Raw genomic sequence first — 19,934 nt, 5'->3', positions numbered from 1 at the left:
TTGCATACATGAATTCAGAATCTAGTTCATGTCTAGAAACAATATGCTCAGAAGGTGATGTGTCTGAATTAGTAAGTGCCTCAAAACTACATATGCAGGGAGCATGTGAGAAACGGCTCATGAGCAAAGAACCTCGTTCCTTATGGGGTCTGTTTTGGCTGATTTGCTCATTGCTGCTGCTGAGTTGCTTCTCTGTTTGAGATGGTTAGGTAAGCAGGGATGACATTGTGCAGCACAGCATCTGAAACCATTGACTGCACAGATGAGCTGCATTGTATAGAACCAGTTTAATGGTCTCACAGTAATAAATTCACCTTTTTTAAACTCAGAAATATGCTCAGAATGTTGAATATGTTTAAGGAACTGATTTAACTGGAGATATACAGTAATATATATATCATTGGTAATGGAGGGATGAGACACTGTGGGTTATGAGTCATGCTGGGTTAGCTATCAGGTTCAAAGTTAAATAAATTTAAGGAACTTAGACTAAATCAAAAATTGTTATGTGCTTAAGTATATCTTTTGGGTTATATGGTCTACTCAGATATCATGAAAGCATCTTTAAAGAAAATCTAGAAAAGGAAATATAATGACTTATAGCCACTGTAATAAGCTTTTGGATGTCATTAAGACTTTAAAAATCCTGTATTATTAAAAGGATCTTTTGAGGATTGATGGGGTTTATGGTCTGAGCTTTGATCTTTCATCCAGCTTTAAACATCGATAAACTAGGGTAGGGAACTCTCCAGCTTTTATACTTTTTGACATTGTGTTGGAAAAGTATGAGAAATAATAAGAACTAAACCTGAAATAGATTCTGATTATTCAACAGCTGTGTACCTCTTACATATCTTCCTTTTTGATCGTTTAGTGTTTTGGTACTACGCAATTTGTTTTACATCCCATTTTGAAAAACATTGTACAGAATTAGATTGAAGCTACCTGTAATATTTTGGCTTATATTATAGAAAACTTTTATTTACATTGTTGAAAATCTATTTTTACATTATTTTGAATGTAACTGGTAAAATCAGTATTCAGCACATTAAAAAATTTTGGAATGATACAGGTAGACATTTTATGCATCTAATTGATGCCTGTCCCAGTGGTAATGACAATTATCACTGTAGAAAAGTCAATCATCTGCAATCATGTTAACAGAAGATGTGCTCCATTATAAAACAAGTTAAAAAATTGATTGGTCAAAATTACTTTTTCCTACATGCTGTTTACCTATGTGTGGAACCTTTTTTATTTTGATGCAATGAATCATACTTTTACTATAAAACATTCTGAGATGAGTCAATAAAACAGTTTAATAAATTATTTTAAAATTATTTGTTATAAATCCAGCACATATTATTTTCAAGTACAGATCCTATATAAAAATACCTGGTTTTGTTACAGTGTCTCTGGAAGGATTGGATCAAAGACATTGCATATATTGCCCAGATACTTGATAATATAATGCTTTCACAAATTGTCAGCAGTATGGTGATTTTTATTTAAAAATAATGAAAGTAAAAAAGGCTGCATGCGCCCAAATGTGCTAAAAAATTTTTATGGCATGTGAGTCATATATTCTGCATGGTGACAGAAAAATTATGTAAGTTAGATTTGTTTCAGACCCTTCAGAAATAAGATATCAATCCACCTATAAAAATGCATTGAAGATTTTCAGGGATTAGTAGAACAATGTGGGTTGGACCTCCTCAGAGACATCTGGCCCAACCTCCTGCTCAAAGCATGGCCAACTGTTTCAGGTTGTTTAGGGTCCTGTCCCATTACTTCTGAATATTTCTAGGCAGAAAACATATTTCAGTGTTTCACCACCCTCACTGTAATTTTTTCCCATAATAGCTATCTGGAGTTTCTGTTGTTGAGTGTTGTACCTGTTCCCTCTTGTCCTGCCACTCTGCATCTGCAAGAAGAAGCTGGCTTTATTTCTTGCACAGCTTCTGGTTAGCTGGTTGTAGACAGCAATGAGATCTCCCACAAACCTTTCCTTCTTCATTTTGACCAGACCCAGCTCTCTCAGCCTGTCTCATATGCTATGACCAGCCCATGGCCAACTTTGTGGGCCTTCATTGAAATCTGCCAATATCTTTCTTCTACCAGGAAGCCTGAAACCAAATGCAGCCTCAAAAGTCTGGAGGAAAATAATAATTTCCTCCAACCCATTGGCCAAACTGTGTGCTGGCCTTTTTCACCATTATGTCTCTTCTGCGAAACTGCTTTCTCTTCCCAAAGCCTGCCTCATTCCCTAGGGTTATGCCTTTTGTGGCAATGGGATGCCACACGGACTTTGTGTCATTGATCACAAACCTCTGAACCTTGCAGTCCAGTCAATTTTCTATGCACCATGGAATCCATTTCACCAACTCTTATCTCTCAATTTTCTCTAGGGATAAATGGGAGATCTTGCAGAAAACCTCAGTAAGGCAAAGTAAAACACATTCACTGTTCTCTCCTTATCCATGGAGCCAGTCCTCTCATCATGCAAGGCAGTAAGGTTGGCCAGATATCATTTGGTTTTGACAAAGCCACACTGGCTCTCCCCAGTCACCATCTTGTCCTTTTATGTGCCCAAAAATGGGAAGATTTGCTCTATAACCTTACCTGCATTGGCCAGCTTGTACTTTCCTGGATCTTCCCAGAATAACTCCTCTATTTCATGATGATGGACACAACATTTTTGAGTTTTCCACTCATGAGGAATCTCCCTGACTTTCACTACTTTCAAAGTTGAAAAAGGCCTTAACTATTATGAACTGATCAAGTCTCTTGGCGTCCTTGCATGGCGTCAATCTACTGTCTTTGACTTATGTATGTCTTGTCTTCCTCTATTGTGGGTAATGCTTCACTCACACAGACTCTGCTGCTGTGCTCAGGGAAGCCTGCAGGCAGAACCTCACAGTAAAACTGAGGCAAAAAAACACAATATATGATACACTGATGTCACAGCAAAAGAAATCAGAAAATGCACACAAAGCTGAAGTAGGTTAATGGATAAAGAGTAACAAAAACTGTCAAAAGTGCACTGGAAATGTATCATGATTCTTTGCAAATGAATAATGAAAACTTTAATTTTTTTCTTCACAAAAAAATTTTGACACTGAAACTATTAATGTAGCTGTTACATTCTTGGAAAAGCATAACAAAATATTTTCATAAAAAGTTTTGCCCTTTAAACTGACAAAAATATGAAGAAAATCTTAAAATTCTTCCTAAATGCAAATTTTCTTTCATGTTTTCACTTCCTACACTAAAACATCCTGAAGGGTAACAAGCTCTGCCACAAAACTTGACTGATCATGAAAGGATTGCTACATGCACAGTACAAAAACTACAAAACCATCCTCATTACTATAACAAAATGCAATGAAACCTACTAACAGATTGGAAAGTGAGAAATAAAATATATCCATTTCTAGGCAGGCCTCCTTAAGTATGGAAAGAATCTGGAATGATGCCTTAACCTTTTTCAAAGCCTATTGGCTTTCTATATATTACGTGAAATCTGGGCTTTGCCTTTACCTTTTGTCCAAAAGATAGATCACCACAGAGAAATCACAGCTGTGATTGCATTATTCTGAGAAAACATGGCTATCATTGCAGTTATTTCAGTGTCTGACAGCTCCTTCAGCATCCCTCTCATTATCCCCATGCCCCAACCCTGGAGAATGAAAGCTTGTCATGACCTTCCTGTGTGAGAGACAGTCCTGTTTGGCTGAACCCAGTAGGTACCTCCTAGTAAGTAGGAAGTAGCAAGAATATGCTTTTAGTCTTACCCCATTATCTGTATGAGATCTTAGCAGCGCCAAACAAAAGTCTTTAGAGACTATTTTTGCAGTTTTTGTGTATTTTGGGAGAATTTTCGCTTTAGGGCATGAGGATAATCATAGACTGAATTTAGTTTAGAAATATTTACCATTTTATGTGTCCCTCAGAGAAATTTCATTGTGTCTTCTTGGGTAAGCTGTGTCACAGCAAATGAAATTGATACCACACTAACCGTATTTATTATTATTATTATTATTATTATTATTATTATTATTATTATTTAGAAATGTAATTTGACAGAAACTATACATATTTTAAAAAAAATTTTGTATATCTAATTATTCTAACATTTTCAGAAATACAATAAAAAAGCACATGGGCAGTTCTGCTAGCAATTTTACATTTTCAGCATGTCAGAAGTTAAATTCAGCAGCTGTTATACCTAAGTATAAGGTTAGGTTATATCTCACAAACAACAAGCATTGTTAAAAAAATGTGAAGTTTTAAACACTAGAACTCAGGAGTGATTGGGACTAGGACCAATGTGAAATTCTGACTTAACATTTCTTATAGCCTTTGCTATTGCACAAGTCAGTTGAAATTCGCAGCAGTATTTGTAAAGTGGAAACCTCCCTTCAGTTATTCACCCTGTCCTTCTTAATGCTACAGTACTCAAATACTTCTCTTACCACTGCTAAGTAGCTGATATCTTTCTTTGTTGTGTTTTTTTTAATGCAATGAAAAGTTGTGGAACTAATGTAAGACAGCACTATGAAATATTTTGTGATACTATATATGAATATACATGGAATTGTTTATAAAAGAGCAAGTGATAACAATATTTCCTAGAAATCATTACAGCTGAATAAAAAACAGAACCTCATGTTAACTTCATGGTTAGAATAGACATTTAGTATACAGTAGGTCAGGAAGTACATCGTCCCTATGTGCAATTCAGGAAGAACAAAAGATAGAAAAATTATTACCTTACTTGTGCCATTCTATAATTATAGTTAACTTCTAATATCTGTCCAAACATGTTTGTTGTTCTGCAGACGTTTTTTCTATTTTGGGTTCAACATTTAAAATGTGCATTTGGAAAGAAAAAACTGAAGCAACTTCTCCAAACCCAGTTTTTTGGTCAGTGTTATGAGAAAAATATCCAGTTGATCTTCCCAGTGGAAAGCAGCTACCTGATGTTACTGTCTTAGCTAAGAATCAAAACCCCACTGGTTCTCTTAAGATTAATTAATGGCAGAAAAGTATACTTAATATTCTTGCAAATAAAATTAGCCTGTTCATGTCAGCATTGTCACTATCTTTTTGTTTATGAAAAGGTAACAAGGAGAACTTTTATTCAATAGACTGCTCATGGAAAAAAGTGATAAAATTCTAGTGTGCAAGTGTTTTTTTTAAAAGCTCTTTATGGGCTGTAGATCTGAAGAGAATGAAGAAAAAATTTGACAGCAAGCAAAAAAGTGGGAAGCTGTTGCTAGGAGACAGAGAAAGATGGGTGATATTTTGCACTGACAGCAGTGCTATCATGACATTGACTATGTTACATTTAAAGATAATGTGGTTGAATTTAAAAGCCAGAAGAATACCCAGTCATCTGGGCATATGTTGGATACACCCTCTAACATGGAGAGAGCAACCCTTTTCTGCTGTGTCTGTGACACTACAATCATAAAATCACAAAACAGTTTTGACTGAAAGAAATAATGAAAAATCACCTAGTTTGAACTCTCTGCCGTGTTAGGGACACCATTCACTGGACCATGTTGCTCTAGGCCCCATCCAAACTGGCCTTGAACACTTCCAGGGATGGGGCATTCATAGCTTATCTGGGCAACATCTTCCAGTATCTCACCACCTTCACAGTAAATAATTTCTTCCCAATATCTAATCTAAATCTGTCCTCTTTCAGTTTGAATCCATTGCACCTTGTTCTGTCACTACCTGCCCTTGTAAAAAGTCCCTCTTCAGCTTTCATTTAAGCCCTTTTAGAAACTGGAAGTTCTCCCCAGAGCCTTCTATTCTCCAGGTATTTGTCCTTTAAAAATGCTTATGATAGCATTTCTGTTAGGTCAGTTGACATCTGATTAGTCTTACTTGGTGAAACCTTTTTTTAGTAAAGCTCTATCATGTGCCCAAGAAAATAGAAATACACTGAAGAATCATATGAAATTTAAGCAGTGTAACTTCTGAAGTGATACACATGATCTCACTAATTCTTATGAACTATAGTTACTCACTTGCTGTCACTTCCAGAAAATAGAAAACAGTATAATATACTAATCACGAATTTGTATTCATAATATTAAAAAAAAAAAAAATTGTCGGATAAAAATAGTTGGCATTTATTCCAGTTCCTTTTCTTTAACAAGATAGTGATCTAGAATTATACTCTTTCCCACATCTTTCAGAATGAGGATGGTTCTATTTGGGACTGTTTTGCTCTAAACATAAATTTGAAGAGGGAATCCAATAAAAAATCCTTTGCAATACATTTGTGTATGACTGCGAAAGAAATGTAAAATGAGAAATAAAGTTACTGCTTCTGGATTGTAAAGCAGAGCAGATTTCTCCTTCTGATTGGCGTGCTGATGTAATTATTTTTTTTCTAATAGAATCAAAGATTTCTCTCAATTTTAATAGCTGTTATTTATGTTTGAAAATGAAGAATTAGTTGCAACATTTCCAATGTCACAGTGGCAAACGTGAATTAGAATTTGTTGTTCATTGGTCAGATGAAAGGAAAAAATATATTTTCTGTGCCAAGGCAGAGTTGGTTTCAGTTCCTTTAACAACTGTCAGATTCAGAGAACAAATAAGAGCCATCAGACTGCAATTTTGGTTAAGTCATTATTAAAAAAGGCAGTGTATTAACTGTGTACGTGGAAGGGAGGTGAGGTAAGGTAAGGCAAGGCAGGACAAAGGAAACAGTTTCCAACTGTTGCTCGGTGTTACACTGGTACTGTTCAGTGTTGTCACTGACAATAGGCCAAGAATGAAAATAAATGTATTTGAATATAACAGCTTGATAGTCAGAATAGAAGCATTAATTCTCTACCTAGTTTTGCTGAAGTGCCATATAAAAATTGTGTCTCTGGAGCTGTCTGTTGTTTACAGGGAGTGTTGTTTTCAAGCTCTAAAATGGCTGTATAAAACCCACTAGGATTCAGTTCTACAGTGCCAGAGTGTGTAAAGTTTAAGGATAATTCTTCCGGTTCCAGCTTCTCGTAGAGCTGTGACATCCTCAGTAATGTGGCCTAGTTGGTTTGCAAATTCTAACACCCTTCAAAGTGAATGTCAGTGTTAGACATATTATAACGTATTTTTTAAAATACATGCTCCTTTATAAAACACTTGGGCTTGAATACAGAGATGTTTCAGAAAAAATTTCAAGTTGCCAACTCATTGTATTTCATTTTGACTGTTTACAACTGCCTGGTTGTGAATTTTCTCTCAATCATCCTGTCCCAAAGCAGTGCTTACAGCCAAAGAGATTGAAGCCAGAAACATGATTGTAATTTTTCCGTGTTTTTTTTTATCTAATCTGATATTTTCCTTAAGAAGTTGCTCTCTACCAGCTCCCACAGTGATTAGAGAGGTTGAAATTGGGCTTCTCTACACCCCTCACTGGTTGTTTTTAATAAAGTATGTAAAAAGGAACAAAAGCCTCAAAGTACTGCATAAGAACTATATTTGCATTTGTTAGAAAGGCTGAATAGTTTTATTTTTAAGTGTTCATTTCCTGAATATGTATTTCATCTTTAAATTTAGTCACTTTTAAAGTCAAGTGAATATGCTATGTTATAGTTTTGCTAAATAATTTTCATCTACTAAAATCTAATCCATTCTTGGGATATAGTGAATCTGTTTGCAAAATCTCACTTCTATCAGTAGTAAAGGAAAATGAAGTATGTAAGGAAATGTATTATTTATTAGACTAAGAGCTGTCACCAGAAAAAATACTAAAGTGTTAAGACACATAAAACCGTCCTAGGGATCTCCTGTATTTATCAAGGATGTGAAAACAATGAAAACATGTTCTGTTGCTTTGTGCATGAAAGACTGATTTTGTTTTGCTTTGTTTTCCAGCTACATCCCTTGGTCTAATAGATTATGCTACCTTACCCTACAAACATTACTAATAGCCTTAAACATCCATGGATCAGCAGCTGGAGCAGCATTGCTGTGGTGTAGCTGGATCATGAAAAGAAGTACACCTTAAGTGTTGATTGATTAGCCAGGTTATAAAGTTGTTTCTTGTGAGGCACCTAGTGAAGTTATGTAGCTTCAGAGGGTCCCTGAACAGTCAGGAGAGAGAGTCACACACAGCACTGGAGGTCACTTCAGGTCTGATTTGCCTTTGATTGTACTGGGAGACTGTAACTGCATTGCCAGCTTAGGTTACATGAGCTACATGAGCTGACAATGAGGCAGAGCACTCAAATCAGCTATGAATATGTCTTCAGACATATTTAGTATTAAGTTAGTATTAACTATTAATGATCAATATTTAGCGAAAATTAAAATACTAGTAATAATAATAATTGAGATCATAATAATCCTTAGAACAGAAGAGGTTATTGATGAAAATGGTGCAAACACAGAGGAACTTTCCACTTACGAGAGTGTACATTGTTTATGACTTTTTGCAAAATTGAAACAAATGCATGATGATATAAAAATCTCTAGTATATACGCCTGAAGGCAATGCTGAAAGTTATTTTTCAATGAATTTATTACGTTCAGTTACTATAAACAGTTTAGTTATCTTCCACGGAGTGAACTTAAAACATCTGCAAATGTTTTTTTCCTTATCCTTTGTAAAAGATGTTTCTGAAAGTCTTATTTTTATGCCAAATGTGGTCTTAAAATATTTTCATTTGCTGTGTATTCTATAAAATTACAGGCAGACTGTGGAACAGCAGTGTGGCATTTTAAGTTTGACACCTCTTTTAATGGGTTAAGTTTTCCTGTAGTTAGGTCTAAATGTTTACTACACAGTATGTCTCATGAAAGGGTTCGACACACATGCCTGCAAATGGAGTGGCAGGGCATACAGTAGAGCATATGGCAGATTATATAATCTTTAAAGACTAATAGAAATTACGTTACTGCACATATTTTGATTTTTCTTCTAGGTAAGGGAACGACTGAGGGTTTCTTTAGAAAGAGTCTCTGCACTGGAAGAAGAACTAGCTGCTGCTAACCAGGAGGTAACATGAAACAATTTCTCCCCTTTTGAGGTTAAATTTCTCTAATACTCTGTCCCATGTGTTCCCTGTCACTTTCCTCAAAACTGTCAGAAAAAAACCCCAATAAAACAAACGAACAAACAAAACAAAACAAAGCCAAAGAAAAATTACATTCTGAGTAAGCTTCTCAGTGAGGTTTGTTTAAGGTGGTTGTAAAATTAATACAACCTTCTGTTTAGTTCTTTATTCCCTTCTTCTCTTCCCTTGTGAGCAAGCTAAAATCCAAGAGCTAGTGACAGATTCCCACATTTCTTATTGGACTTGCAAAAGGAGTGAACCAACAAATATGTCAGATACTATAAACAATTCAATAACCTGAATTTCCATTTTACTATAAATAAAACACACACACACGTATATATACTCATTATATAAATGTTAACATTGATGAAGGAAGGATTATGGATAACTGTGAAATGTAGGTTTGTCTCTTCCCTTATAACTGCAGTGTATCATGGTGTACTGTGGTGCCATGTAACTATTGTGAACTTGGACAGGAAATTTTTTCCTGTTTGCAGACTGTTCTCTTTTGTTTGAAAGGGTGAACAGCAAAACATGTTGTTGTATTGAATAAACAGCTGTACACTACACACATATAGAAAGGAATTCTGCACCCTGGAAAGGTGATTTTGAGGCCACAAACTTTAAAAAATGAAGTCTTCTGATCACTTTACCATTCCTATCATGTTCTGAATCCACCTGACATGTGCTTTTAACACCATTAAAAATAAACCAGATAAGCAAGTTGGATTAAAACTATTTTGGGTTATGGCCATTTTCTGGTGTCATTTTATTCAGGCTTAAAACAGAAATTGAAAGAAGCCACAGACAATCTCAAATGCTACCAAATGATTCTTGAAAAGTAGAATACCCATAATTCAGATTAATGTGTGACAATGTAAAGTAAAATGTAAAAAATACTCCCAAAGTATTTTTTTACTAATTTAAACTGGAAAAGGTGCTTTCTTAAAGTTATTTCTTAAAAACAGGATCTTCAATTGATATTAGTACTTCACTTTTTATAAGTATGATAAACTATAAACCTATTAATGTGATATTTTGATTCATCCCTTTGCTCTCTGAAGTAAGTGCACTTCATCTGTTCAAAAATAAGAGTCTTCTTTCAGAAGGATCCAGAAAAGTTGTGTTCAAATTATATAGTTACACCATGCTGCATAATCTGTTATTCGCTCTAGTGTTTGTTAAATAGCAAGCAGTCCTTTTGGTCAGTCAAACCAATGAGACTCATCACACTCCTCCAGTCCCTCCTGCCCATGATCCAATTAAATCTAAGTTTACTTCACTGGGCATAGGATCAGGTCTTTAGAGCATTGCCTTGCTATTTGGAATTTTAAAAATTTAGTGAAACTTTTTTTGACAGTAAGGAATAAAAGCATGCACAATGAAGTTAAATTGAAATAGGACTTCCATACCTTTTCTTGCCCCAAATCATTAGAAATATTATACCAAGTTTGTGTCTACGTGACATTAAAGACATATAGAAGGACACTGAATCAATGAAGCATAACATAACCAATAACACAATCTAAATATTGTTCCAGTTTCCTTTGAGGGACTTTTGAAGCTGAAATTCATTTAAATAATAATGAAAAAAGAATGAAATTGGAAGAGATGTGGAAGAGAACAAGTGGATTATTTTCAAACAGTTATGCATTTGAGCAAGAGTTCAGATAATTTTCACACAATTAGTTATTTGAGTAAGACAAAATTAATTAGAACACTGCAGTATTTAAGTCTAGTTTTATGCTAAATTCCACAGTGAATACACAGGCAATAAAGCACTTTAAAAAATTATTGCATTATATATGAAAATAAATGGGCTAAGTTTCTAGGGGAATTGAATAGATGGTTTTCAGTAATTTCTGTATTCCTGTCTCAGTGTCTGTTCTCCCAGGAGAATTAATATTTTCTTTCATATCCATTTTCTCATACTTATTCTTAGAGTGTACTATATTAAGGACTATATATAAACATAAACTGATAACAGTAAATTGGTTTCCCGATTTTACAAATTATGTTTAGGTATATGACAAGTATCAGATAAAAAGCAGTATAAATGTATGTGTTAAGATGTTATCTCTCCCTGAAAGCTTGTGGCTGTGGCTCCAACACAACACAGCAACAGTGAGAAACTGCAGAAATTTATTGGAAATAAAAATTTAAAAAATAAAAAAAATCGGGAGAGAACTGTAGCTTTCCACCATTAGGTGGTAACTAAGCTTTCATTTAACAGGCTTTGTGGCATATTACAGACATAACAAAGGGAGTGAAATCATCTGTAAATGGCAGAGCTGATTTCAGCTCTAGGTGCTAACACAATCTTAAAAAAGCACTTAATATTAGACAGGCAATAGAAACACACCTTGGCTCTAAACTCCAGAGCAATTCAGATGGACATTTGGACCTGTTGGAGGAACTCAGCTTGTGTAGCTAATGTTTACATGTAGTTACACAAGGGTAATAGAGAAGGGTTTTCATCTTCTGGGCTTATATTTTATTAAAGAGTGGATTAAAAATTCTTTAAATATATGTTTTCCTGGGGAAAAGGTTATTTGACTATATTTTATTTTGCTGCAGCTGATTAGTGACTGTGGAAGGGGCCATTGTACATAGCAGCAAACTGAATTGCTGTTAGTGAGTTTTTGTGCAGACAAGGGCAAGGTAACTGTCTACAGTAATAAAATTGCATGTTCATCCTGCATTTTTTTTTTTTTTCATTTCTGCTTACACTCAAGGCCATTACTAGTTCACAACTGGTAGATATCCTGTTCATTATGTCTGTTGTAGGTAAGATGAATAGAAGATACTGTTAACAATTTTTTGAGAAATTTACCTCCTGTTTTTAATTAAAATTACTGTAAAACATAGCTACATTTTCTTACCCCGTAGGTGCTTTTAAAATTATGCTGGTTCTCATCTTCTTTGACGTAACCCATGGTCTCTCCAAGTCATTTTATTGCTGAGGGTTATAATTCGCAGTTAGCAATTAGACAAGCTGCAAGTGGGACATCCAATAACAAAGCTCAGTGATATAATAGTGTTCTTCAAGGGAAATGTGATGCTTTTCAGTGAGTGTATGAATATTTTCAAAGCTGAACAACAATCTGCTAACTAACTTCCTTTTTACATACTAATTTGAGATGAGTCCCCTTGGCAAGAGAAGTGGGATGTGGGTTTATCTTCAGTTTTGTGATTCATGATCTTAATGGGAGTTAACTTTAATGTTGAAAATACTGACAAGATAACGACTTTTGTTCCACAGCTTTAGAAATACTCTTATTACCATTACAAATGTGAATCTTCATTAAAAGTATGCTAAACTACACACATGCAAACAACACGCTGAGGTTAGTCATTAATGCCATGTATTCCCAGAAACCCAAGTGCTAGCAGCTTTCACAGTTCAAGAACATATAGATTATAGACCATTACCCTTTTAGTGACACTTTTAAATCCATTTCTGCAGCAATGTGCAGCGTTAAATGACAACTATTGCAATTTCCATTAACAGATTTCCCTGTTTCCCAGAGCCTTCAACAAATAGTTCCAAAAAACAAAAAAACCTTTAAAGTTTTTTCCAAGGTTTTTTTGTAAAATCATGCTTTATACATAGTTAATACTATAATGGAATTATTATTTTTTTAATGGCTGTGTTTAATTTGCACATAAATTTTCTTCTGTTAATTTTAAACAATCATTGATCCCTTGCAACATCCTTTTGTGTTAATAAGAATCATATGATAAGTGGCATTCCAAAACCCTATTTTCTTTCTGATTAATACACTGGTTTTTCCATCTTTCCTCATCTTTCCACAGCAGAAACTGTGGCATGAAAAATACAGCTTTACTTACATTTATTACCACAAAGATACTCTTTAGGAACCTGGTAAACATTGGGACTGTAGAATATTAAATTAGAGAAACAACTGGTTTGACTATATATATCACTGTACTGTATGCTTTTCCTCAGCATTTGTTCCAATTGCCAATGCTGTTTCCAAATGCCTATAATCTCTGACACATAGATTATATTTTAAAACACTCAAGCTTCTTTTTAAAGCCTTTTTGTTACAATTGTTTCTGCAGAGGTTTAGTTGACTTTGAGGCTAAATTTAACTCCTGGAGCTCTCAGAGATCTTGCAGGAGTTTTCGATCACAGCTCACTGTTTCATGTAACTCATTACGTTCTCCTGTTTAGGCAGTGGGTTTCTTCCTGACAGTGGGTTAGTTTATTCATTACAGTGCCCTAATGTTAATTTTATGGCATTTATGAAAGCACTCATCACTGAAGGGAGAGGGTGGTTTGCAATTTCTGATTCCTTATGTTCCATACCAGAGACAGCAGAAAATGTATCCACTTATTCGGCAAAGAACTTCCAAATACCATGTTAATTGCCAAACTTCTGCTATACAGGGCAAGTCAAGAAAACAGAAAAAAATGCAGTAAAACTTGTTACAGATAAGGACAGTTTTGACTCTGACCATGAGGGATGCTGCAGACATGACTGTGGTATCATAACTGCTAATGAAATATTCTGTAGTATTTAATATACATATATGTATTTCAAAGTGAAATCTTAGCTAAATGTGGCATGTCATTTTTACCCATGGTTGCATGTGAAAACATATTTGTATGCTTAGCTTCTTCATTTCCAGTTAGGTTAAAGCATTTTTTTTGCAGGGGTTTCTTGTTGGCCTTAGGCTTGCTGTGTAAATACAGTTCAAAGTTATTTTTGAAGTAGAAGTTTTGTAAAAAGACTGGTTTGCTGGGAGAAATAGCATGTGCATTTCTTGAACATATAATTTACACAAAATTTCATCAATCCAGAATTCAGAAATTATGGATATCCAAACTTTGGATGAAACTGGGTTGAATTCAGGGGCTTTTTTTTTCTGAAGGCCAGGCAAATGACTTATATCTATTTCTGGTGACTTGAGACATGACATACATTTTTTTGCAAAGAATCTGAAACACCCTTCCTCTATAGTATCTCCTTTCACCATATTTTCTCAGAATCATGCCACTGCAAGTTACTGCTTTCTGAACTCTCCCCTACATGTTAATTTTTTTAAATGTCTTTTTAAGCTATAGATTTGCAGAGGTCTGACTCTAAAGAAATATTCTTTGTGGTCTGAACTTTAATTTTAAATGTCTGCGTAAATGTAGCAAAATATATCTTTTCTGCAAAGTTGCACATAATTAAAAAAATCTTGATTTCAAATGTAATTTTATATGCTATACATAATTGCTTTTTATTCTGCCTTTAACCTCAGCCATCTAGTTAAATGTTACCTCTGCAGAAAGTTATTGTTGCCCTTAAGTTTTAAACATGGCAGTAATGCAAAATGATGGGGTTTTTTGATGGTTATTTCTTATACTACAGGCTTTACAACATTTATTTATTTCTCTGCACATTGGAATTGGTATGTGCAGAACGGCAACTGAAGAGGTTGAAAATACAGCAGCACTATATCCTTCATTGCCTAATTTTTTTACAATGTGAAAAAGAACTAAGCACGAGAAATAGTCAGTTAAGTTGCCATAACTATTTCATTTTGTTCTCAATTAACTCTTATCTGAGTTCTCAGAGGAAAAAAAACCCACTAAAATCCTTTGTGGATATTCAGGGCAGCAGGACTGATTTTGCATTTCCCATCTCTTTTTTTCACTAATTTCATGTTTCACTAAAATACAGAGCAGAATAGCTCTAAAATTCAACACATTTTCCAGATAGCAACTGAAGAACAATAATTTCTATTGATGTATTTGAGGTGAACATGACTACTGCATTTGCAAGAGTGGTTTCTTAGTACAACTTCCATGATCTTCTACCACAGAGAAAAATATTCATACTTTGGCTACTAAAAAAACATATATTTTCTACCGTGAAAGCAGACAATGATTTTGCAGATAACAGTAGTTTTGTACAAAAATCATGGTGACTTAAGCCTATTTATGTGTTTACCACAGTGTAGTGTGTGCAATGCAGAAATATCTATTAAATATGTTCACCAGCTTTGGTCTTCTTCACTGAAATATTTTTGCAGAGCAGAAATGTGTTGCTGCCTAAATGTCTTAAGAGTGTTTTCAAAAGACATCCTGAAATGCTGTGTTCTTTTTCCCCTCCATTTAGCATGTAGTCACCTGTCATAAATCCTAAAATACTGATGTCATGTTCTCATTTTGCACTGTCATTTTGTCTAAGTTGAATGCTTCCCATGTGTTCTTTAGAAGACACCAGTTTGTAAGACAGGATTCATGGTCTGTGCTCACGGGTTCATGGAGCACTTAAGGAAAAATGTAGCTGAAGAATGAAGATTTTTATTCCTTAACAAAGCCAGTGTGATTAATAGTTTTAATAAAATGTTTGATATTGAATAGTTGCTAGCTTGTATATAGTTTTTCTATGTATTTTTTATATTCTTTTGAATATTATGTCATAAATACAATTGTTATTTCTGGTTATATTTTCTAACTATTCTAAGATCCCAAGTATGAATGGATTCAGCTGCTTCAGAGTTTTACTGCTGTTAGGGAAGGATTCAGACTCTTGAACTGAGATGAAAAATTCTGGCTGCTAAGTATCTCCACTGCAATTTTGATTTTTTTCTCAGAACCTTGTGTCATGGCTAATTAGTTCTTCTTCTTTTTATTTACTTGTTAAATTTTTATGGCATTTGTTATATAAGGATTTGTGACTAGAGTAAATCCCAGTGTCACAGATTTATCATTGAAGAGTAGAGTCTTGTTCTGCTCAATTTATTCATAAAATAACCTGAGATTGTTTGCAGTCTCTCCATTTTTTGCTATGACACATGGCTGTGTACCAATAAGAACATGCAAAAATTAGTCTTAAACTTCTGTAAGCTGTTATTTGCATTAAAAGAAAAAAAAAATAATTTTACTAAAATAATGCTTAAGGGAGCATGACAAAAGGCAAAAAGCAATGTCAAACTGACTTGCTACTTTCACATTCTTTACTCTTCTCCCAAAACCTGCTGTGCAGCTATGATGCAATTGTTTAAATATACATTAAAAGAGCAGTGAGATCAATATTTGAAATATTTTTTTGCAAATCTCTTCAAATCTACTTCATTTTTATGTCTGACAGAAATATTTGATTTAATGAAAACTTAGTCCCCAAGGATTAGAAACTTGGGTGATTTAATGCCTTGTTTTACTGAATAAATGATGACTGGAGATTAAAAATTCCCAATTTCCTTTAGACCTTGAAGCACAAACTTTCCATAAAATTAGCATCTTCATCAAAATGAGTATAAACCTAATCCAGTATATTCTTTCACTTGTGTGTGTCTGTGTTTTAAAAGCATTTATTTTATAGGTTGCTCATTGTGAAAACAAATTAGGTGCTACTGCTGTAATGTAAAAATAAGAAATAGAGCCACAAATTGTATTACAAATACTTATACTATTCTTCTCTTCAAATGTTATATTCTCATTTTTTTAATACCTGTGGCCTAAGTCTTCAGACTTTTGCCTTTGGGGAGATTGTATTTTCCTATGCATTAACAATTGTGCATGAACCTTAACTGCAATTTAGATTGCTGCAGGAATATAAATATATAGTCATTTATTTAGTAGTAATATATTCCGTCTTCACTTCCATATTGAAGTGCTTCTATTGCACATTTTTGCTACGATTATTACTGCACTACAATGCTCCCAACAGACCTCCGGTAAAGGACCAGGATGCCATTTTGTGGGAAAAAAATACTGTAACATGGTTCCTGCTCTATAGCACTTAAGAGTATAAATTTGTCTCATGGTGCCCACTGCTCATACAGATGTTGAATGGACAGCATTACTGTAAAGCCCAGGTAGCACAGTGACCTGTGCAATAGATGTGGTGAGCAACAATTACTCTTTTTGCTACCATAGGAGCTCTGTAAATGTCTCACAGGGCTCAGGCTCATCCGATACTCTTTGAATATTCTTGCTCCTAAAAGCATAGAGATTAATTCAGCTGGGGTGAGTGGTTAGTTGTTTCTACAGCAGAAAATGTAGGATGCAATCCAATAGAGTTAATGGGTTCATAAGTATTGATAAATAGACTTGGCTAAATGGCATAGCTTGATTTTTAACAGCTGATGGCTGTAGTGGCATCTATTCAGGTGCACAGTCTGTCACACAGTTGTTGTTCTGGGACCCTGCACAGTTCCTGGTATGTTGTATGAATCCTATCACGCTCGCTGTATTGTAACTCCATGCGTGGGAGTTAAATACTGGGTACATGTGCCCTCTCCCCAGCTCCAAGCCTGGTTTCTTAGTGGAACAGAGGTTGGGTCTGCAGGCAGGAAGGAAGTGGCAGTGCTCCCCATGAGGTCCTGCAGCTAAATAACTGTAGGACACAGTATTCATCATGAAATAACACTACTGCTCTGCAGTAAATCAGCATGTATGGGTAGTTTTCTGGATCTCATGAGGTTGAGTTATTTGAGTTATTTTGGGGGTCTGTACAGTGTTTTATATTAATCAGTAAAGAGGGATCACAGAGCATGCCTGGCATTTCTGCACAGCAGCAAACAAATATATTAATATATGACAGAGCTCTGTGAAGCTGAAGAAGCTGCCTCAGAGACAGAAGATAAACAGATCTTCTGGTATCTCCTTTATTCCAGAGAATTACAGAATAGGAAAGCTCTGTGTTTCCAGCACAGATTTTATGGATTTCTAATTTACCACACATTTGCACCCAAAGTAGAAAAAAGGGAGAAAGAGGAAATAGCAGCCAAGGAAATACAAGCTGAGAAAACACAGGGATCACATGAGCCAGATGTGTGATTGAGCATTTTTCACAGTTTGCCAACACACCTGAAAACTCCAGGAGATTAATGCAATTGGAAGGTTACTTGTATATTGTTAGTTTAGGGATTGTTCATAGTCAGCATGAGATTAGACACCTGGATAATTCCAGTTTGGATTTAATGCCATCTATTTGGCAATCTGCTTAGGGAGCTTAACAAATCAATGGAATTCAGCTCTCACCGGACCTGATTTCAGAAGGTCTCGTTAGCAAATGCCTTACTTTAAACACACTGACTTGCTAAAGTAAAAAACATAGCATGTAGGTAAAGGTGTGCTTAGCTGACATGCATTGGGGAGCTCACTATGACTTGTATAAAGTATATCCATGAAGATTTTTATATCTAATATTTAATTTGCTCACAGTATTCACAGAGTGCCTTTCATGAGACATCAGAAAGAATATATAATTTCTCTTTGATCTGTTATTTTGGGAATCATAAACTTTGAGATGGATGCCATTTTATCCTGCACTGGAGGTATGAATTCAGGTCCCAGAGCATAGCTGCTTATCTTTCTGTCTTTGTCAGCTTTGGGGTAATTTGTCATTTGACATTTGTCAAATGAGATGTTCAAGCGGATGAAGATAGTTTCATGGCAAGAATTAGGCTTGCAATAAAGGATTGCAAGACAAAATGACTCTTTACCATTAATTATCTTTTTGCAGATCCATCTTGATGATTACCCTTTTTTTTAATCAGCTGGAATAATATATTGTTTTAACATTTCCTCAATGTTCTTCTTTGGAATGATTATTCAATTTTCTCCTTATATGTTAAATATTAAATGATTTGTTAAAATCATCTACTAACTCTCAAACCAGATTTTAAATAGTATAACAAGATCATAGTATCTTTTATGCTTATTACTCTCCATAATAATTTTTTAAAGTATGAATAGACCTTGCATGCTGAATTTGAATAAAATATTTAAATCTATTACATGAGTGAATCAATAAAATCAACTTTAAGCTTCACTATGTTTATATTTATTAATCAATATTCCCATTAACATATGAACCAGAAAATGTGTCATTTGTGTTTTCAGATTGGATCATCTCAACCCTACAGTGCACATGCAGCTCTAAGAGTATTCTGCAAATTCGTAATTTGGTTAAATAGCAAGATGTTTTGCATATTTTTTCTTTTAATTTAGTGCAAACAACTACTCATCATCTATGCCTGTAATAGAAATAAATATAGGAGTAATTTTACTTAGAATTCAAAAATGTGAAAGATATTGTGGGTTGGGTTAGGAAATGTCAACATCAGTAAATAATAAATAATCTTCATTGATACTAATGGACACCATCAGTGTATAGGTGAAATTATTATAAAAGGAGCTGTAGAGGACTTGACTTGGTTCAATCTATGGAAAATGAGCCTGCGTGCTTAACTTGGCACCTGGAGAGTGTGGTTTGAACACCTTTAATGTTGTAGAATATGTGGTTACGTACAAATAGAAGGAGAAAAAAAAAACCATATGTATAATTCCACTACATTAGAAAAAAATGTCATATTAGATTCCACTCTGCAATAATCCTAGGATAAAGGCATTATTTTAGAAGTTCCATGTACAAGGAATGTCCTTTGTAATTAAAAAAATTGAGAAAATTTGTATCAGTGGAGCTCATATCTTCGATCTTCACTGGAGAAACCTGGGGAAAAAATTACTACCAGTAAGAATGTCATTGAAAAGTATTGAGATCTTGACTAAAATTAAATGAGTACCTTTGGCTTAATACTTGAAATACAGACTGTAATTCACTCTACTGAGCTTCAATTTCAACCGAGTGGGAATGAAATTTGAGATTTTTTCCACTTGTACATACAGATCATAGCTTTGATAGTATTTATTGTATTTCTAGGATAAGGTTCATTTCCTTTCTGAATATTTCTCATATCCTATCTATCTGTTGTATATTTTCATGTTTTCTACAGTCAGAAGCAGAGATGGTGATTTTAATACAGATACACTGTATAGGAAAATGTGATAAAACTGAATATACATGCAGAATAGTGGTTTTCATAACAGAC

The 19,934-nt window shown here is 34.5% G+C and overlaps 1 protein-coding gene across 1 annotated transcript in view; it reads left to right on the top strand.

The window, feature by feature from the left end:
* The window catches only part of PPFIA2 (PTPRF interacting protein alpha 2), a 148,555-nt gene that overhangs the window by 37,463 nt on the left and 91,158 nt on the right, over window positions 1-19,934 (top strand). The window contains exon 4 of the mRNA XM_068999746.1: window positions 8,940-9,014. Within this exon, the coding sequence (XP_068855847.1) occupies window positions 8,940-9,014 (75 nt within the window). The remainder of the gene's footprint in view (window positions 1-8,939; window positions 9,015-19,934) is intronic.

The sequence above is a fragment of the Aphelocoma coerulescens genome, chromosome 1A (assembly GCF_041296385.1).
Source record: "Aphelocoma coerulescens isolate FSJ_1873_10779 chromosome 1A, UR_Acoe_1.0, whole genome shotgun sequence".
Lineage (NCBI taxonomy): Eukaryota > Metazoa > Chordata > Aves > Passeriformes > Corvidae > Aphelocoma > Aphelocoma coerulescens.
The sequence above is the reverse complement of the archived record's forward strand: the minus strand, read 5'-3'. Positions and strand labels throughout refer to the sequence as shown.